Here is a 15,458-nt window from a genome sequence, read left to right on the forward strand (position 1 = left end):
AAACACCGCTGTTATCAGTCGTTTGATAGCGAAGTTGGCCGGGGCAACATTGTCGAAGCGCTCAGATTGAAAGTCAGCTTTATCTCGGTCAGTGGCTGAATGTCACGCTCGAGAGACCTCTTCCTATCTTTCGAATACTGCAACCCGGAACCCTTCGGAGACTGAACAAGAAAGTTTATTGAGAATGTTCAGAACACTTTGCGAAGTTACAGAAAGATCGGCGCTGCAGATCTTTTTGTGGCAGCTCACCAAGGTCAGTAAACCCTTGAAACCCTACTGAGATTGACTTGTATCGGGAGCAAATCCCTTCCGATTTCCTTCTTTGTTTTTTACAATGATATTTTTGAAGTACGTCTTCTCGCGTGTAACCCGTGCACACTTTTTGACAGGGAAATGCGAGAACTGGAGGCGTGTCAGTAGCTTCTGGGGTCAGGCGCTTAATCCGTAGCTTCTGGGGTCACACTAGTAGAGCCTGTTAAAGACGTCAGATGGGCGCCTAAAATCGCTCGCCCAATCTAAATCGACACGGCACAAGCGCATACGGCCGGACGCGACTTGACCCGTTCTATATCGACTGAAATCACGCACGTTTTCACTGGGGCTGAATATGGAACAAGAACTGGGAAATATACTGCTTGGTGTGAAGGTCTCAATGCGGCCACTTCTCAAAGCCAGAAGCTTCCGATTTATCCTCGATTGCTCGTGTGGGGAAAGTGAACCCTTCAACAGGTTCATCGACTACTTTAGAGAGACCATCAACATCGCAAGCAAGGCCAGGTTAGATAAATGTTGAGAATGACTGCAAGTGCTCTGGTGATGATCAATCTCAGACAACAACTAAGTAGACATCTGGATTGACGACGCGCACCTTCCTAGCATGCCCGCCATGCTCCGATCTCGTGCGTAGCAGACACCGCGCAGGCTCAGAGGAGACCAAATGCATTGCGTAGGTATACAGTGGATGACGACAAGCGATGACAACAGGTGCACACACGATCACACACATCACAGAACACCGAGCGAGAGCGATAACGACGAAAGCACTACGAGGACGCACGCTCGACTGACCGCCCCGACCGCCAGGCCCCGCACGGCGAAGGCGGCGTTCTCCTCGTCTGGCGTGGCGGTGCTGAGGGAGCCGGGGAGGCCGTTGAGACCGGGAGTGTGCGTCTTGGACGCGGTGCCGACGATGACCCGGCTGTCCGTCGGCGCGGCCTGGCTCGTCGCTGTATATGCAATCAGCATCTGTATGCCCAGGAACCTCAGGGACGGACTCACTCTCAAACACCCCGCCATTCTCCTGCGCCTCGTTCACCGCCTGCTCCAGCTCCTCCTCCGCGTCGCTCGGCACGAGCGAGAGCAACCCGATCCGCGGCGGGTCCGCGGACGGGTTCGTCAGGTTCCCGTAGTAGAACGCGACGAGGTTGCTCTTTAGGAACGGATCGCCCAGGCTCCAGCTGAACAGCGCCCCCGAGCTCGGCGGGTCCGTGCCCACGACCGCGTTCGCGACGCACGTCGCCGCGTCCCCGGGGCTGTTCTGCGAGACGAAGTCGCGCGGGTCGACGGGAAAGAGTTTTCCGCCGATTTGGAAGGTGAGGTTGTGGCCGGGCACGCAGGGGAGCAGGGGCGCGTTGGACGCGTTCGCGGCGAATGTGGAGGAGACGTTGGCGAGAATGGCGCTGACGACGTCCGCGGGGCCGCGGATGAGGGAGTTGCCCTGGATACGGGTGAGAATGCCCGTGAGCTCAAGAGAGAATGCCAAGCAAGTGCGGGAGGGTGCGTACGGTGTCGATCAGAGCGGAGAGGCTGGGCTTGCTGATGCCGCTCGCGTTTTGAGCGCTGTCGGCCAGCTTCACGCCGTCGAGGAAGACGCCATCGAGCGGTATTTCCCATCGTCTGCATGCTCATCAGCTGCACATCGCGACACCAAACGAAAACACAAATGCCTACAAAGGATAGACCTCGTTCGAGGCGAACGAGGGTGGAGTCATCCCTCCCTCCGATTCCGAGTAGAGACGTACAGGCACCCAAGTCAAACTGGAGTTGTCAATACCAGACGGCAGCTGTCCAATAGTTAACTGTCCGGTGCCCGAGACGTCGAGCTCATCGCGCTGAAGCGTGATCTAAGAGTGTCGTGAGTTGTGAGCGCATATATGGACGCATATATGGACATACCGTGAAGAGCGGTTGGTCAAGGACCCCAGCTAGTATCAATCGAGGGATGATCGGACCGTAATTGACCCATTGCTCGACGAATGTATCCGACCCGCGTATATCCTTGAACTGACTCACGCATACAGTCAGCTCTTTGGTGCATGCAACTCACAGGAGCGAAGGCTTACTACCGAGGCCACAATACTCTCCCCTATGAAGCTTATCGGAGAAGGGATGAGCAAGATCTACAGACGACAGAGGAGCATCGGTACCTTTGCGAAGGAAATCCGAGACCGAGGATCCCCGCACCGCCGTTCGCCACCGCAGAATTGTCCGTGTCGTTGATCGCAGCGAGCGTTTGGTTCGTCGCCGTCAATCCAGCCAGGACCACGACATCGCGCCCAAGCGGTCCCGCCGCATGAGTCCCGGTCGTCGAGTCTCCAAAGAGGAGGTCAACAGAACCCTGCTGACTCTGCTGGAATGCTTGCGTGAGTGCATAGGGCTCTCCGGCGAAGGATTGGCACGTCTGCGTCTGGCATGCGCTCGAGACGACCCAGAGGTCGGTGGACCCGGTGTCTAAACCATGCAGGCGTTAGTATGCCAAGATCGGCCTCCATCGGCCTGTGCTGCCCGCTGATCAGACTGCATAATCGGAGCTTACCGATGTTCAGAGAGACGGTCGAATTGCCCACCGTCGCCGCAACGAGGTACGTGCTGTCGAGCGCGCGCCGCGGTCAGGTGGCCGATCAAACGGGTCTAGAACGCGGCGGGAACACGTACAGGTCGCTGACGTCGCCCAAGCCCACCGTCCCGCCGACGGCATCTCCGTGGAGCGCGCGGATCGCGGACGAGTTCCTCCTGGCGAAGGAGACGGCGGCGGTCTTGAGGCCAGAGTTGAGCTGAACGAGTGTGGTGGCCGACGAGAGCGTAAGGAGAGATAGCAAGACAAGAGTGCGCCACAAGGGCGTATGGCACATGTGTGGGGCAGCAGCGGGCGAAAGGCACGCTCCGGACGCCCTGTGCGGGCCTTTTCTATGATGGCGTTTGCCGTCGGGTCGAGGATGTTCGTCGATGTTCCCGGCGCGCGGAGTCGCACTCGACCGCATCTTATAAGCATCCCAGCGTCGACAGTCCGGAACTCTTGCGAATTCGCCGGGGTCGAGCTTCATCGACATCACCTGCCATTCATCCGCCTCGCGTGAGACAGGCACCGCCCGCCAAGACAGCTCTGGCCCGCTGCGACGAGCACATGTCCGGGGATGGGAAACAGCGCAGCGTGATTCGTGCATACAAGGAAGCTGGCCATCTCCCCCGAGCGAGCCTCACACTCGCCGCAGCGTCCACAGAATCGCAGGAATCACGGAATCACAGAAGAACTGCCAGCATGAACATCTCATAGCGCGTCGGTTCGCACGGCCAACGGGGGTTCTGGCACGATAACGGTTGTGGACGATACAGCACGTAACTTACTTTGGGCTTCTCTTCTCGTATACACACGTTCGCTCGCCTGCTGCCACCGCAGCGGCGCTGCATCACACCAGTTTCAGCAGATCGCTCATGACACCCATCGCGGTCACCGCCGCACCCGCGCCCGCACCCTGCACCGCCAGCGGCCGGGCCCCGTACCGCTCTGTGTGGTACATGATGATGTTGTCTGATCCCCCAAGCGCCGTTGCGAACGGATGAGTTGCTGGGTACCTGATGACGACCGCAACGCAAAACAAAACGTGCATGAGAAAAGTGAGGATGAGACGGCACGGAATGACGTGAAGGAAGGCCCAGACGGCGACAACAACTCACTTTTCGAGATCCGCCTTGATGACACCGTTCTGCACGTCGACGACACCGGCGTACCGGAGGACCTTGCCCTCCTTGATCGCGTCCGCGCGCAGCTGGTCAAAGTGCGCGTCGAACTCGGGCAGGCGGCGGATGAACTCGTCGCCGGACTCGATGCCCTCGAGCGCGGGCGGGATGAGAGATTTGGTGCTCACAGACTGGTACCCGTCGGGGAGCGCAGAGCGCAGTGAGGGTATCAGGCGCGAGAGGATCGTCAGTTTGCGCGCTACGTCTGCGCCGTTCAGGTCGTCAGCAGGGTGCGGCTCCTGCAGCGTCGATGTCAAGTAGGGTATGAGTGGAATGGAAGGAGGTGCAACGCGGACGACGCACCGTGTAGCCCTTCTCGCGCGCGACGCTCACAACCGAGGAGAAGCTCGGGCCCCCCTCCTTCCCCGTCGAGAACTCGTTAAAGATGTAGCTCATCGTCCCCGAGAACACGCCCTCGATTTTCGTGACCTGCGCGCCCCGCTCAGCATCCGTGCACACCACCAGCCTTCCCGTCCTCGACAGGGAGAGAGAACGCACCTTATCCCCTGTGGCGACCAGATCTTTCAACGTCGAAATGACCGGCAGCCCCGCGCCCACCGTCGCCTCGTTTAGGAACCTCGCCCCGCTCTCCAGGCTAGCACTCAGTATCTGCTCGTACAGCTCCAGCCCCGCCGAGAACGCCTTCTTGTTCGGGGTGACGACGTGCACTCCGAGCCCGAGGAAGGACGGGTAGAGTGCGGCGACCTCATTCGCGGAGGTGTTGTCCACGAGAACGGCCTCCTGCCCCGGCTTCACGAGCGCCGCGAGCTCGCGCAGGAGGAAATGCAGGTCGGGCCTTCTGCCCGAGCTCGCGAGCTCGGTTTTCCAGTCCTCGGAGGGGGAGAGCCCGTCAGGGTGGTACAGGAGGGACTTGGAAGATGAGAGGGAGACGATGCGGAAGGGGCTCGGCTGGAGGGCTTGCAGCTGCTTGACGAGCTCGGCGCCCACGAGGCCGACGCCGACGATTGCGACGCGGAAGGTTTTGGTCGTGGATGTGATGCCCAGCAGGTGTGCCATCGTTATAGGTTGTAGAGATAAAGCCAGTAGTATGCGTGGACTGAGCTTGTATCCGTCGATCCCGTCGAGCGTCGAACATATACTCAGTCTCACGTATACCTCGTCGCTCCAATCGAGTCATCGAGGTTATCGCAGGCTCATCTGAGTTCGCCATCGCTTCCCGCGGTGCGGTTGGGTCACAATCGTGCACTGAAGCCCATGACAATGTACAGGTACATGCAATGGGTGAGTGATGTGGTATGGGGATGAGGTGTCGCGGTGTGCCGGGGTCATGGTAGGAGTGTGCACGTAACGTGAAGTGCATGCGAGATAACAGTACGAAATTCCAGAATAGAGCAGAAAACATAGCATCTACGACATGAAACGGACTGCTTTTCAGCGGCACATACCGGCGGAGAGGCGTTACGGTATAATCCTAGATGTACGGTCAATGAGGCATGAATCTAACGAGAAACTTAGAAAGCGCCGATATGCAAGGAAGGAGAGTCGAGGAACGGGAGGACAGTCGGTCAAAATTCGCTGCTACCGAACGCTTGACTGCTGAAAGTCACGATCAGAGCTGATCAACGCACTTCTCGCTCGACCTCAATTAGGCGAGCCGGCCAACTATGTACCTCCCCGCGATGAACACGGAAAACGGAGAACGCGATGGACTCACTCGTGCTTACGGCGCCGGAGGCCGAGATTCATAATGCGCTCGTGCGGGATGTGTGTACGCAATGCTGACCTGTACACGTAGTTATCATTTCCGAGCAACGCGGTACGTGTACATGATACGCTGGAGAGGGAGAGAGAGCGTCTTATTCCTGTTTCTAGACAGAACACACTTATTTGGAGCAATGAACTCGAAGTGGACATTCATGATAACTTGGACTTCAATGGACATCCTGCGTGCGTATTCCTGGACGACGTTTGAATGTACGAATGGTCAGCAATCGCATCCCAGCAGGTCAAAGACGACCTCCTGGCGTGAAACACCACTTACACATTCAATTGGGAGCGGAAGATCCAAGTGATTCATCCTACTATTGGATTCTCCCCGAAGTATCCTAAAATATCCACATAGTTATGCATGACTGACGTGTCGTAGCCCAAGCTCTTGAGGAATCCGAACGTCGCGTCGTTCACCGCCTGATCCTGGCCCTCGAACGACCCGAAGTAATGGCCCGTGCGCGTGTCGATCCCGAGCAGCTTCTTGTTCGTGATATCGACGTACAGGCTCCCCGCCGCGTACACCTGCATGTGTGGGTGGCCGACCAGGGCCCAGAAGCGGTACCCTTCCGATAGCTGGCTGTGGTTCACGCGCTGGGTCGCGGGCCACGTGTCTGGATAGAAGTCCTCGGGGTTGATGCGCATCTGGTAGCCGGGGAGGCCGTTGACAGTCTCGTCCGTCTGGACGATGACGAAGATGTACTTGGTCACTTGGGTGCCGTCCTGCAGTCTCATCGCCTTGTAGCGCGGGTCGCGCGGGAAGTCCCCGATCGCCTTCTTGGCGGGGGAGTAGGCTTGCGGGGACGACGCGGAGCCGAGCCTCGTGATGGCCCCGGAGTAGGGCAGCTCAGCGTAGCGGAGGAAAGGTGCGTCGAAGACGTTTTCTCTCACTCCTGTGTTGTCGAACGGCCCGCAAGGGAAGCGGGCGTATCTTGTACGATAGCGTCAGAGAATGTTGCATTGGCACATATAACTATGAGCGAATGGTACGTACCCGACGAGCGAATACTGCTGTTCCAGAGACGAGAGCTGGTACTGGCCTTTGTCGCTGCTGGACGGCACGGCCAAGCCGATGGCGGCTCCGGCAGTGTAGCCGGCAGTAAGCCCAATGAAGGCCCCCATGGGTCCCCCAATGAAGAATCCTCCGATTCCCCCGGCGACACCGCCGAGCAAAGAGCCGACGATAAACGTGCTCGTATCACGCTTCACTCGGTGGGAGTGGTCTGAGTCGTCGGCGAAGCTCGTGCCCTCCATACGACAGCACAACGAGCAGTCGATCTGCGGCATGGCCTTCGCCATGGCGTTTGCCTCTGCATCAGAAAGCGGAACCTTGAAGTACTCGGCAAGAAAAAGGAAGTCGTCCTTGGTGTAGACGTAGGAGCAGTGAAAGCATGCGAGCGCGGTGTTGTAGTCGAACATGGCCGCAGAGCCATTTTTGCCGACGAGCTGGATGGTGTGGGCGGTGTCGTTTATGACGACTCTGTCGATGCTGTGCGAGCCAGGGCAGTTGACGAGCTTCAGGATCACCTTGTCTTGGTCGACGACGACGACGCAGAAGGCGTTGCGTCCGTCCGCATATGACACCGGCCAGAAGCTGTAGGGACCGCTCTTGATGACAGGGAACTGAGTAGTGCTGGATCCGGCGTAGGACAGATTGTAGGGGAGGACAGGCCCGGAAGAGATTGGGAGGTGGACGACAGTGGGTCCGAGAACCAACTCGTCGAGGGTAGCGGTAACCGTCCTTTTGCTCTGCCCGGTGAAGGTGACCGTTTGGGTGTCAGCATTGAATGAGATCTGCCAGACGTAGCGGGCGCCGGGCTTGAGCCACTGCTTGATGAGGTTCCTCTGCATATCCCAAGCGACTATCAACATGCTGTAGGTGTTGTTGATATCGCTAAGAGCTATATTCAAAATGCCGTGTTCAGCAAACGACAGGCCCCGAAATATGCGCCAACATACCGGTGTACGTATAAGGTCCAAAGAGTAACACCGGGTAGTGTGTAGGGTCGGGAGTAGTACCGCTCGGGTCTATGAGATTGGTGTACTTCCAGCCCTCGGGAGGAGTTGGAAGCCGGCGCGAGTCAAGTGCGGTGATGCGAGGATGAGTGTACATAGTTGAAAGTGATGACTTCCCTGAGCTGTCTGTTAGGTGGTCAAGACCATGCGCTTTATATACGACTGTGTATGAGCGCCGCTCTCGTGACAGCGTAATCTACAGCGTATTTGCGTTGTGCTGAGTGTAGTCGATTGGCAGATGATGAGGGGATGGGTGCTTCCAAGCATTCGAGCATCGATAGAGCATGCAGACGTCAAGACGCAAGTACGGAACTAATGTAGGCACTGAAGCAAATACTCCTTCATGATCTCCGACAATCTCGAAGTCCTGTATCCTCTTCGTCGGGTATGGTCAGTGACAGCTTACTTATGAGAAAGTGTGAACGGTACTCACTATACGAAGTGCTTCTAAGACTTCCGTACCCCTCCGTCAAAGTAGTGGCTTAGCGAATGCGTTACCTGGGAGGATTGACAGGGAGAATGGGGTTTCTTCAGGTCCGCAGATAAATTGGGGATATCGAGAGGCACAGGTGGCCGACATTTGTAATGCTTTAACCCATGAGTGGAGCCTGGCGCAGAGATGACAGCTTGATTGGAAGCTGAGTAGGATTGTACCTCGGATTTGCGCGAAGGGCACCGGGAGATCAATTCACCGTGCTGACTCTAAGAAGCGGAATCCCCAAAGTGTATAGGCTGAGTATGAGGGTAGTTGAAAGGGAAGGCGAACATGGGAATCGCACCGAGATAGTCGGGACTCCCATAAGCAGGATCATGGGGCGACAGGCAGGTACCGGTGAAAGGCCAACGGCTGAGCGATCACGCCTGTGCCATGGATCAGACGAAAGACTAGGCAATTGCAATTGAGAACGAGAACCAGTACCACGAATGAGTCGGCGCCACCCTGCTGACGGAGAACCCCGAACTAGGGTCTAGGCCATTCCTCCCAACGTGTTTTCCTTTTCAAGGCATGCAGGACGTGCGCGTGTTTTTGGAGATTGGCAGCGCTGGCCTAAGCGATGAGGCGCGCGTCCAAGCGCCAGGTCCTCGCATAGACCAGATGGCGAGCATCTCCAAGAGATAACATCGGCTATCATGCTCCTGCTCTTGATCTCACCTGCGTAGCTGATAGCGGCGGTCCCTCATTGTATCTGCTTCTCCTCGCTAACCGCTGGTCCGATTACCTCAAAACAACGTGTGTACAATACTCATGTACGCAGCGAAGAAAATGTTTGGTCCAGATTTTGGCGAAAGTGCGCGCACTTTGATGAAAACACATCTTAAAAAAACTATACCAAAGACTTCAAGCCCCCAAAGCATACAAATGGATTGGTGTATTTCGTTTTGCAGGCAATAGGGTATGGACCATGCTATTAGACAATCTATGGAGGCAACCAAGGACAGCGGACAGCCTAAGCGCGCAAGCCGGAAGAAACGGTTTCCAAAAAAGGCATCTTGATCGTCCACTACCACGATGGCTCTGACACGCCGTTCTTCCGCTCAGATAGCTCACTCTGCAAGTCAGATGTGAAGAATTAGTGACAGGCGACTAGCAAAGGAGAAATATCAGCCTTACCACATTCCTCCTCCCATCCGGACATATTCTGGGCTGCCTCATAGCTCTACATCTGACACCCATCCTAACGCCCAGCAGCTCAAGACAAGCAGCACAAAGCGGCGATAAAGTTTGACGTTCCCACCCGCAGCATGCGGCTATACTTAGTAACGTAACGGAATGTCAGTAACCCTAATAGGCCTGCCATCTATCCTGCCCCAACTTACAGCCCGAAAGCACCTCAGAAAGGACGATTTGACGTTGTACCACTGAAGGACCATGTCGGGCTCATAAATTCAATCGCAATCGTGTCGCTTAGATGATAATGCAGCCAAGATAATCGGAATCGGACAAATCTCGATATAGCGGCGAGCGTCTCTATCACATGTCCTGAACATCGGCTAGCGGGCGCTGCCAATCTCCAGTGTTTTACAACTGAGTGGGACGTCTGCTTGCCCCCTTTCAAACCTCGAATGATTGATATGCTCAGGTTTTCTTGTACAGATGACATGTCGCCACGCCCGGGTGACTGCAACGTGGTCGCATCTGAGTTCGCCATCGCTTCCCGCAGTGCCACTGCGGTTGGGTCACAACCGTGCATCGAGGGCATGGCAATTCTACAGATACATGAATGGCGTGATCGATTTGGTATGAGGAGATGAGGTATCGCGGTGCGTATGTAATGGGGTCATGCAGGAGTGCGTGCGTAACGTGAAGTGCGTGCGAGATACTAGTACAAATTCCTTGAACCGAGCGAAAAGCAAAGCATTTACGACATGAAGCGGCGTGCTTTTAGCAGCACACACCGGAGGAGGCGTTACGGTATAATCCAAGATATACGGTCCACGACACATGAATCTATGAGAGCTCTCACAAACGCTGATATGCGAGGAAGAAGACAACGAGAGGTCAGTCGGTCAACGTTCGCTGCTACCGAATGCTTGACTGCTGAAAGTGACGACGGAAGGGCGAGCTTGTGGCAGGGCTCCAAACGCGTTCGCGGCAGAACCCGAGCCCGTGTTCAAGATGCCTGGGGTGCCCGGAGTCGCAGGATCGAGGGACTCGCTAGTCAGCTGGCCGGTCGGGCTGTCGGTACGATAGTCGGCGTCGTATGCGTTGGGCGTGGTCGTGCCGGGCGTGTTAGCTGGATTAGTGGGCGCGCGACTAGTAGCGAAGATAGAGCTGGCCTCCGAACCTGGGATGTTGCTGGAGGCGGGAGACGTCCAGATCCTGACTGCACCGTCGTGCGAGCCGGTCGCGAACATGAATGTGTCCCAGGCGTGGTTCCAGGCTATGCAGGTCAGGTCTCCGCCGACGGTTTGTGAGCGAATGTGATGCAGAAGCGTGCCAGATTCACGGTCCCAAATGTGAATATCTCCAGCTACGGGATTGTGAGCAGGTGCTTTCGGCGTTGCGAGGGCAGAGACGAACCTTTGCCGGCGCATAGTACTAATTGGTCATTCTTGCCACCGAAGTAACTTGGTCCAGCGAAATCGACTTGCGTCTTTGGCATGTACGTATGCCGTAAGGATAGCCGTATTTCCGTGTTGGCCGATTGCTGATGCTTCTTGATAGGCTCGAGCTTCCAGAGTTGGGGTGGTGCCTAGAGCGAAAAATTGAGCCGCATCGACATGAGTACGACGCAACCCGACTTACTTTGTTCTCGTAGCTGACCAGAGCAACGTGGTCATTTCTGGCTAGCGTTATGTCACGGACCTCATGCAGGACCGGTACACGACTGACGTCCATATCAGCTCTATGCTAAGTGTATTGGCGCTTTGAAGAACAACTCACTTCTCAATCTTTTCCGTTTCCATATTGTACACTGCGTAAATATAATCAGCACCAATCATGAAGACATACCTGTTATGCAACCTACCTATAATTTGTTTCTCAGCCCGACACTTGCTCGGATGCAGGCCGTCCATAGATGCCGTTAGAGTACCAACGCAAACCATACGTGCCTGATCTGGGGTAACCGCTACGTCGTGAATGATGAGTCTCTCGAAGTGGTATGTAGCCAGAACCGTGCCCGTCAGATCAAGTTTGGTGACGTCGCTGCCCTCGACTGATAAGAAACCTGAAGAGGAGGGGTTATAGAGGCTCAGCTTTATCTTCGGAGGGGTGGATGGATTCCTAAGATTGCCAAGGGCACTCACCTTCGCCGCCTGGAAGCCATGCGATGGACTGGACGTTCCTGCGGCGATCAATCGTCTTCTTGCACACGCCGTCCTCCGTCCACACCTTCACACCGCGACCGAGCTTGGTGAGCAAGAGGTTCCCGCTCGGAGACCACGCCACTTGTCCAACGAAGCCTTGAGGGTGGGCCAGGATACGATGCGAGGTGAATTGTTCCTGATCGGAATCATGCTTGAATCGACGGGAACTTGCGCGATCAGCATAGATACTTACGCCGACTTTGAATATGACCGATGTTCGATCCCAACTATATGCGCGCGCTCCTGTCAGCATCCGGAGCCCACACAACGCAGTTGGTGAGAGCCGTACCTCGACGTTGCCAAGAACTTGCCGTTGGGCGAGAACTGCAGGTGTCTAACCAGCGCCGAATGCGCCTCGAAGCTTTGCGTCGTCTGCAGGCTCCTCAACTTCGGCATCAGCGTCCCGACACGCGAGTTCTTCAGCACCCCAACAGGCTCCGCGTCGCGCCCGTTCCCGTCCGACGACATAGTACGCTGCCGCCTCGGGTTTCTGCCCTCGACTGGGAACGCCGACGACGCCACCCGCATCTTGATCACAGCCCGGACGGCGTTCGCGAAGCGACCGCGCCCTGGGGCAGCTGTAGACGGCCCAGGAGAGTCGCTCATGATGCTCGCGCCATCCCCGCCATCCCCGCCATCGACCGATGTCGCAGTCGGCGAGCGTATCTCAGCGATGGGCAGCAGCGGGCCCGCGTCCGACCCCGCACGCCTGAAGGTCGGGGACATCGGCTCGGGGCTCGCGCACTCCACAGTCGTCCCTGGGGTGACCGCGCGCTCCGCATCGTACTTCTCGTCGTCGCTGTCCCCGTTCAGGTTCAACCTCAAGAGCGTCCTCGCGCTCAGCTCGGACACACCCTCGCCGACCTGGCGGAAGCGCTCCGCGACCCAGCGGCTCGCGATGCGGAACGCCTCGCGGGGCTCGTAGATGAGCCACTGAGCACCGCGCGTGGACTTGACGCGGACCTTGGTCTCGGAGAGAACGTCGGCGAGCCACTTAGTGCCGTTGTGGCGGGAGAACGTCCAGCGCTCAGAGGCGAACCACGCAGAGACAGCGGTTAGGCCTATGATGCTGCATGCGGAGAAGACGGTGGTGAGCGTGCAGGTGATTTGGTGCTGTTGAGAGGCGTAGGCAAAGAGAACGAGCCCGATTGAGAAGCAAGCGACGGAGAGGACGAGGAAGGCGAGCGGAGAACGCTTGATCCAGATGAGCACCCACCACGGGACTCGGTGCCCTGGTGAACGACTGCGAAGGGGGTCAGGGCTATGCGGGGATCATTGCTAGGCCCACTGGAGTACGTACTACATCGCCTGCTTCCATGTGACACCAAGCAGACTGTTCACCGCAGCCCCAATACTGAATACCAGAGAAGTGAACCAGAACGAGTTCACGGCGTTCTGCAGCGGGGTAGTAGTCATGTTGAACGAGAATTGCATTGTCGTAGCTGTGACAGCCGAGAAGAAGGTCGCCACTGTACTGAGGTTGAGGAGGTTTTGGCTGGCGTGCTTCTGCGCAAAGCGAATCGTGGGGACACCTGTTTCAATCAGACTGAGGTTACTGGTTGTAGCAACGACGATCCATATCGTTGTGAAGACGGACCTATCTCTATGAACACCGACAGCGACGTGGTGATGTTGTCTATATGCTCGCCCATCTCGCCGCTCAGGTCGTGCAGGTAGCGCTGCACCGCCGGGAACCGGAACTCCTTCTCGTACTGCTTCAACGACGAAGCCCAGTACTACACGCTAAGCATCAGTCCCTGCGTTCCACCATAGAAGCGAACGGGCATGCGCACTTTCAAATCTCCCTCTAATGACAAGACCGCCGCATTGACAGCCTCGTCCGTGAACTCCGGAAACTCGTTCAAGCAGTCCAGGAACGTCGTCACATCTTGCGCGAACATCTGCAGCTGCTCGGGAAAGTCCTCCGGGTCCAGCTTCTCCATCACGATCGGGTTGTGGACGTGTGGCGGCGCCCTGTGCCGCTTGCTCTTGCGGTACTGCGCCAGTTGTGGGTTGGTGAGCGACTCTCGTGTCTGATGTGAGATCTTGCGGGGGAAGAGGTCCGCGGCGTTTTCGCGGAACAGGTAGAGGATCTGGGCGAGGCGGCCACGGAGGTGGTAGGAGGACGAGAGGATACCGACGGAGCTGCCGAGTTGGCGGGCGGCGTTCGCGAAGTTTCGCAGCTGAGTGGCGACTCGGTTTAAGACGTTCTGAAAGGCGGGACGAGATGGACTTACCTCCTTGTCGAGGTTCATAACTCGTCTCTGGAACTTATTGAACGCCTCCGCGCCGACCTTTTGTAGGTGCTCGTCGACAGTCGCTGTATGACACGCGATTGTGAAAGAAGCTCCCAGAGCATGAGGCTCGGCAATACTTACGGACATCGCGATCGTCTTCGAAGCTAGGTTGCTGCAGCGTGCCTGGAAGTGGGTGAAGTGTCGATTAGCCACTTAGAACGCGTGGGGACAGAAGCTTGTTAGATAAGGAGAGCGGCTTCGAGCTGTGTCCGCGACTCCGTCGTCCAAGTTTAAAATTGGACAGCGTGATATTGACGATCGATCAACAGAATGGCACGGCGGACGTCTCCTCTTGGCCAGGTCGCTCTGCCCTCCCTCATACAGAATCCGAGCCTCCGGGCGATCGTGTGACCGGTGCTTCGAATCCTGAGTGCGGTCACACCCCTACGAAGCCCGTCCAGTATGTAACATCTCTTGCCGGGATAGTACGAGGTTGCCATTGGGGTATATCTGTGAAAGCCCAGGGAGGAAGTACCTAGGCTATCCTCGTGTCGCGCAATATACAACTTCCTGGAGTGGCAATGATCATATGCACCAGCCAATGAACAACCAACAATCGTGCGGGCGAGGACCTCTTGCGCACTCGCTCGGGAAGTGGAGTACGACCTCCGGCGATCTCACCTACATTTCGAGCCTCTGTTTCTTGGCCCGGGCTCTGGCAATATACCCTATTGACATGCATTTCACATGCCCTCCACGACACGCTCAAATGCGCGCTAAATGCACATACACCCCAGACGCGCTATTGGTCTGCCACGGATTCAGCAAGGCGGCAATCGACCGCACTAGATCCCGTGAGCAACGCCGGAAGGGTTGGGGGATCCATCTTGGCCCAGGGACGTTCTCTGACCGATGGCCTAAATCATCGCAACATATCTCTGTGCCAAGTAGACAGTCGTCCAATTCGCGGAGAGCAAGCCAAGGTACGAAGAGAAGGCAAAGGGACGATGGAAGCCAGGGCACGTCACGCTTGGCGCACAAGGATCGCAGTCCAAATGAAGAAATGACGAGGTTCCCTTGGAAAAGACGTACCCATGCCATTCAGATCCTCATCCTTGCTCAACTCGGCGAGTGCGTCCAGCAAGCTCAACAGCGTCTGCTTCCGCTTGTGTTTCGTAGGATCCTGTCCTTCAGGACCAGCGTGGATCGTGGTGAGGTCATTGGGGTTAGCTGGGTGGTCACCGATTCCTGGATGCACAAGTGCGGGGCAAATGGGATCAGCGTGAAACCTCATTCGTATGCTGTGACGGCGTACCTCGACCCATAGTGCGGGGAATGATCTTGCGTCGGGACTAATCCGAGACCGCGTGATGGCTATTGTCTACTGCAAAGTGTGATCAGCACTGGGTGATGGCGGACGCAGACGTGCTGCTCACAAGAGTCGTACAGTCGTGCCAGGGGTCGTGAAGTAGAGTACAGCTCAGAACATACACCGTGCAAGGAGCGATTGTCCCGCCGGCGTTTGCTCACCATGGTGTGCCGTTTGACGCTGATGGTTGATGTCCGCCGGACGCGGGTCCAGGCCGTCCGCAGGTTCCGCAAAACGGGGAAACGTGGTGTTTTCTTTGCCATGTCGCCGGAGAACATACG

General features: G+C 56.7%; 4 protein-coding genes across 4 annotated transcripts; all 4 read right to left on the reverse strand.

Moving 5' to 3' along the window:
- Positions 1-621: 621 nt before the first annotated feature.
- On the reverse strand, positions 622-3,222 carry DICSQDRAFT_87642 (acid protease). Its single transcript, XM_007366573.1, has 10 exons — positions 2,935-3,222; positions 2,816-2,868; positions 2,427-2,730; positions 2,343-2,373; positions 2,176-2,283; positions 1,951-2,123; positions 1,785-1,896; positions 1,279-1,717; positions 869-1,226; positions 622-810 (listed from the first exon to the last, which is right to left on the reverse strand). Exons 1-9 carry the CDS (start codon positions 3,129-3,131, stop codon positions 1,006-1,008), a joined length of 1,638 nt encoding a protein of 545 aa, XP_007366635.1. The 5' UTR covers positions 3,132-3,222; the 3' UTR covers positions 622-810; positions 869-1,005.
- Positions 3,223-3,539: 317 nt separating this feature from the next.
- Positions 3,540-5,256, reverse strand: DICSQDRAFT_137344 (aspartate kinase homoserine dehydrogenase). The gene is made up of 4 exons (XM_007366574.1): positions 4,516-5,256; positions 4,321-4,446; positions 3,955-4,256; positions 3,540-3,852 (listed from the first exon to the last, which is right to left on the reverse strand). The coding sequence occupies exons 1-4, from the start codon at positions 5,032-5,034 to the stop codon at positions 3,687-3,689; spliced, it is 1,113 nt and encodes a 370-aa protein (XP_007366636.1). The 5' UTR covers positions 5,035-5,256; the 3' UTR covers positions 3,540-3,686.
- Positions 5,257-6,051: 795 nt separating this feature from the next.
- Positions 6,052-7,858, reverse strand: DICSQDRAFT_170943 (uncharacterized protein; the record flags this gene model as incomplete). The annotated part of the gene is made up of 3 exons (XM_007366575.1): positions 6,052-6,676; positions 6,740-7,646; positions 7,705-7,858. 3 exons carry the CDS (start codon positions 7,856-7,858, stop codon positions 6,052-6,054), a joined length of 1,686 nt encoding a protein of 561 aa, XP_007366637.1.
- A 2,181-nt stretch (positions 7,859-10,039) lies between these two features.
- On the reverse strand, positions 10,040-15,039 carry DICSQDRAFT_87648 (WD40 repeat-like protein). The gene is made up of 14 exons (XM_007366576.1): positions 14,901-15,039; positions 13,950-13,991; positions 13,809-13,891; positions 13,365-13,754; positions 13,169-13,307; positions 12,872-13,103; positions 11,861-12,814; positions 11,765-11,798; positions 11,512-11,707; positions 11,232-11,432; positions 11,147-11,177; positions 11,009-11,090; positions 10,784-10,955; positions 10,040-10,733 (listed from the first exon to the last, which is right to left on the reverse strand). The coding sequence occupies exons 1-14, from the start codon at positions 14,902-14,904 to the stop codon at positions 10,270-10,272; spliced, it is 3,024 nt and encodes a 1,007-aa protein (XP_007366638.1). The 5' UTR covers positions 14,905-15,039; the 3' UTR covers positions 10,040-10,269.
- Between the last annotated feature and the right edge of the window lie 419 nt (positions 15,040-15,458).

Source organism: Dichomitus squalens (assembly GCF_000275845.1).
Source record: "Dichomitus squalens LYAD-421 SS1 unplaced genomic scaffold DICSQscaffold_19, whole genome shotgun sequence".
NCBI lineage: Eukaryota > Fungi > Basidiomycota > Agaricomycetes > Polyporales > Polyporaceae > Dichomitus > Dichomitus squalens.

What these genes read in the sequence shown, in the direction of transcription:
- DICSQDRAFT_87642 (XM_007366573.1), bottom strand. Translation starts at nt 3,131, where the DNA reads ATGTGCCATACGCCCTTGTGGCGCACTCTTGTCTTGCTATCTCTCCTT. An exon ending in TCTCCGCTCTGATCGACACC is followed by an intron (nt 1,718 to 1,784) that starts GTACGCACCCTC and finishes ACCCGTATCCAG; the next exon opens with GGCAACTCCCTCATCCGCGG. An exon ending in GAATGGCGGGGTGTTTGAGA is followed by an intron (nt 1,227 to 1,278) that starts GTGAGTCCGTCC and finishes TTGCATATACAG; the next exon opens with CGACGAGCCAGGCCGCGCCG.
- DICSQDRAFT_137344 (XM_007366574.1), bottom strand. Translation starts at nt 5,034, where the DNA reads ATGGCACACCTGCTGGGCATCACATCCACGACCAAAACCTTCCGCGTC. An exon ending in CGCGCGAGAAGGGCTACACG is followed by an intron (nt 4,257 to 4,320) that starts GTGCGTCGTCCG and finishes TCGACGCTGCAG; the next exon opens with GAGCCGCACCCTGCTGACGA. An exon ending in ATCAAGGCGGATCTCGAAAA is followed by an intron (nt 3,853 to 3,954) that starts GTGAGTTGTTGT and finishes GGTCGTCATCAG; the next exon opens with GTACCCAGCAACTCATCCGT.
- DICSQDRAFT_87648 (XM_007366576.1), bottom strand. An exon ending in CATTAGAGGGAGATTTGAAA is followed by an intron (nt 13,308 to 13,364) that starts GTGCGCATGCCC and finishes CTTAGCGTGTAG; the next exon opens with TACTGGGCTTCGTCGTTGAA. An exon ending in AAGTTCTTGGCAACGTCGAG is followed by an intron (nt 11,799 to 11,860) that starts GTACGGCTCTCA and finishes GCGCGCATATAG; the next exon opens with TTGGGATCGAACATCGGTCA.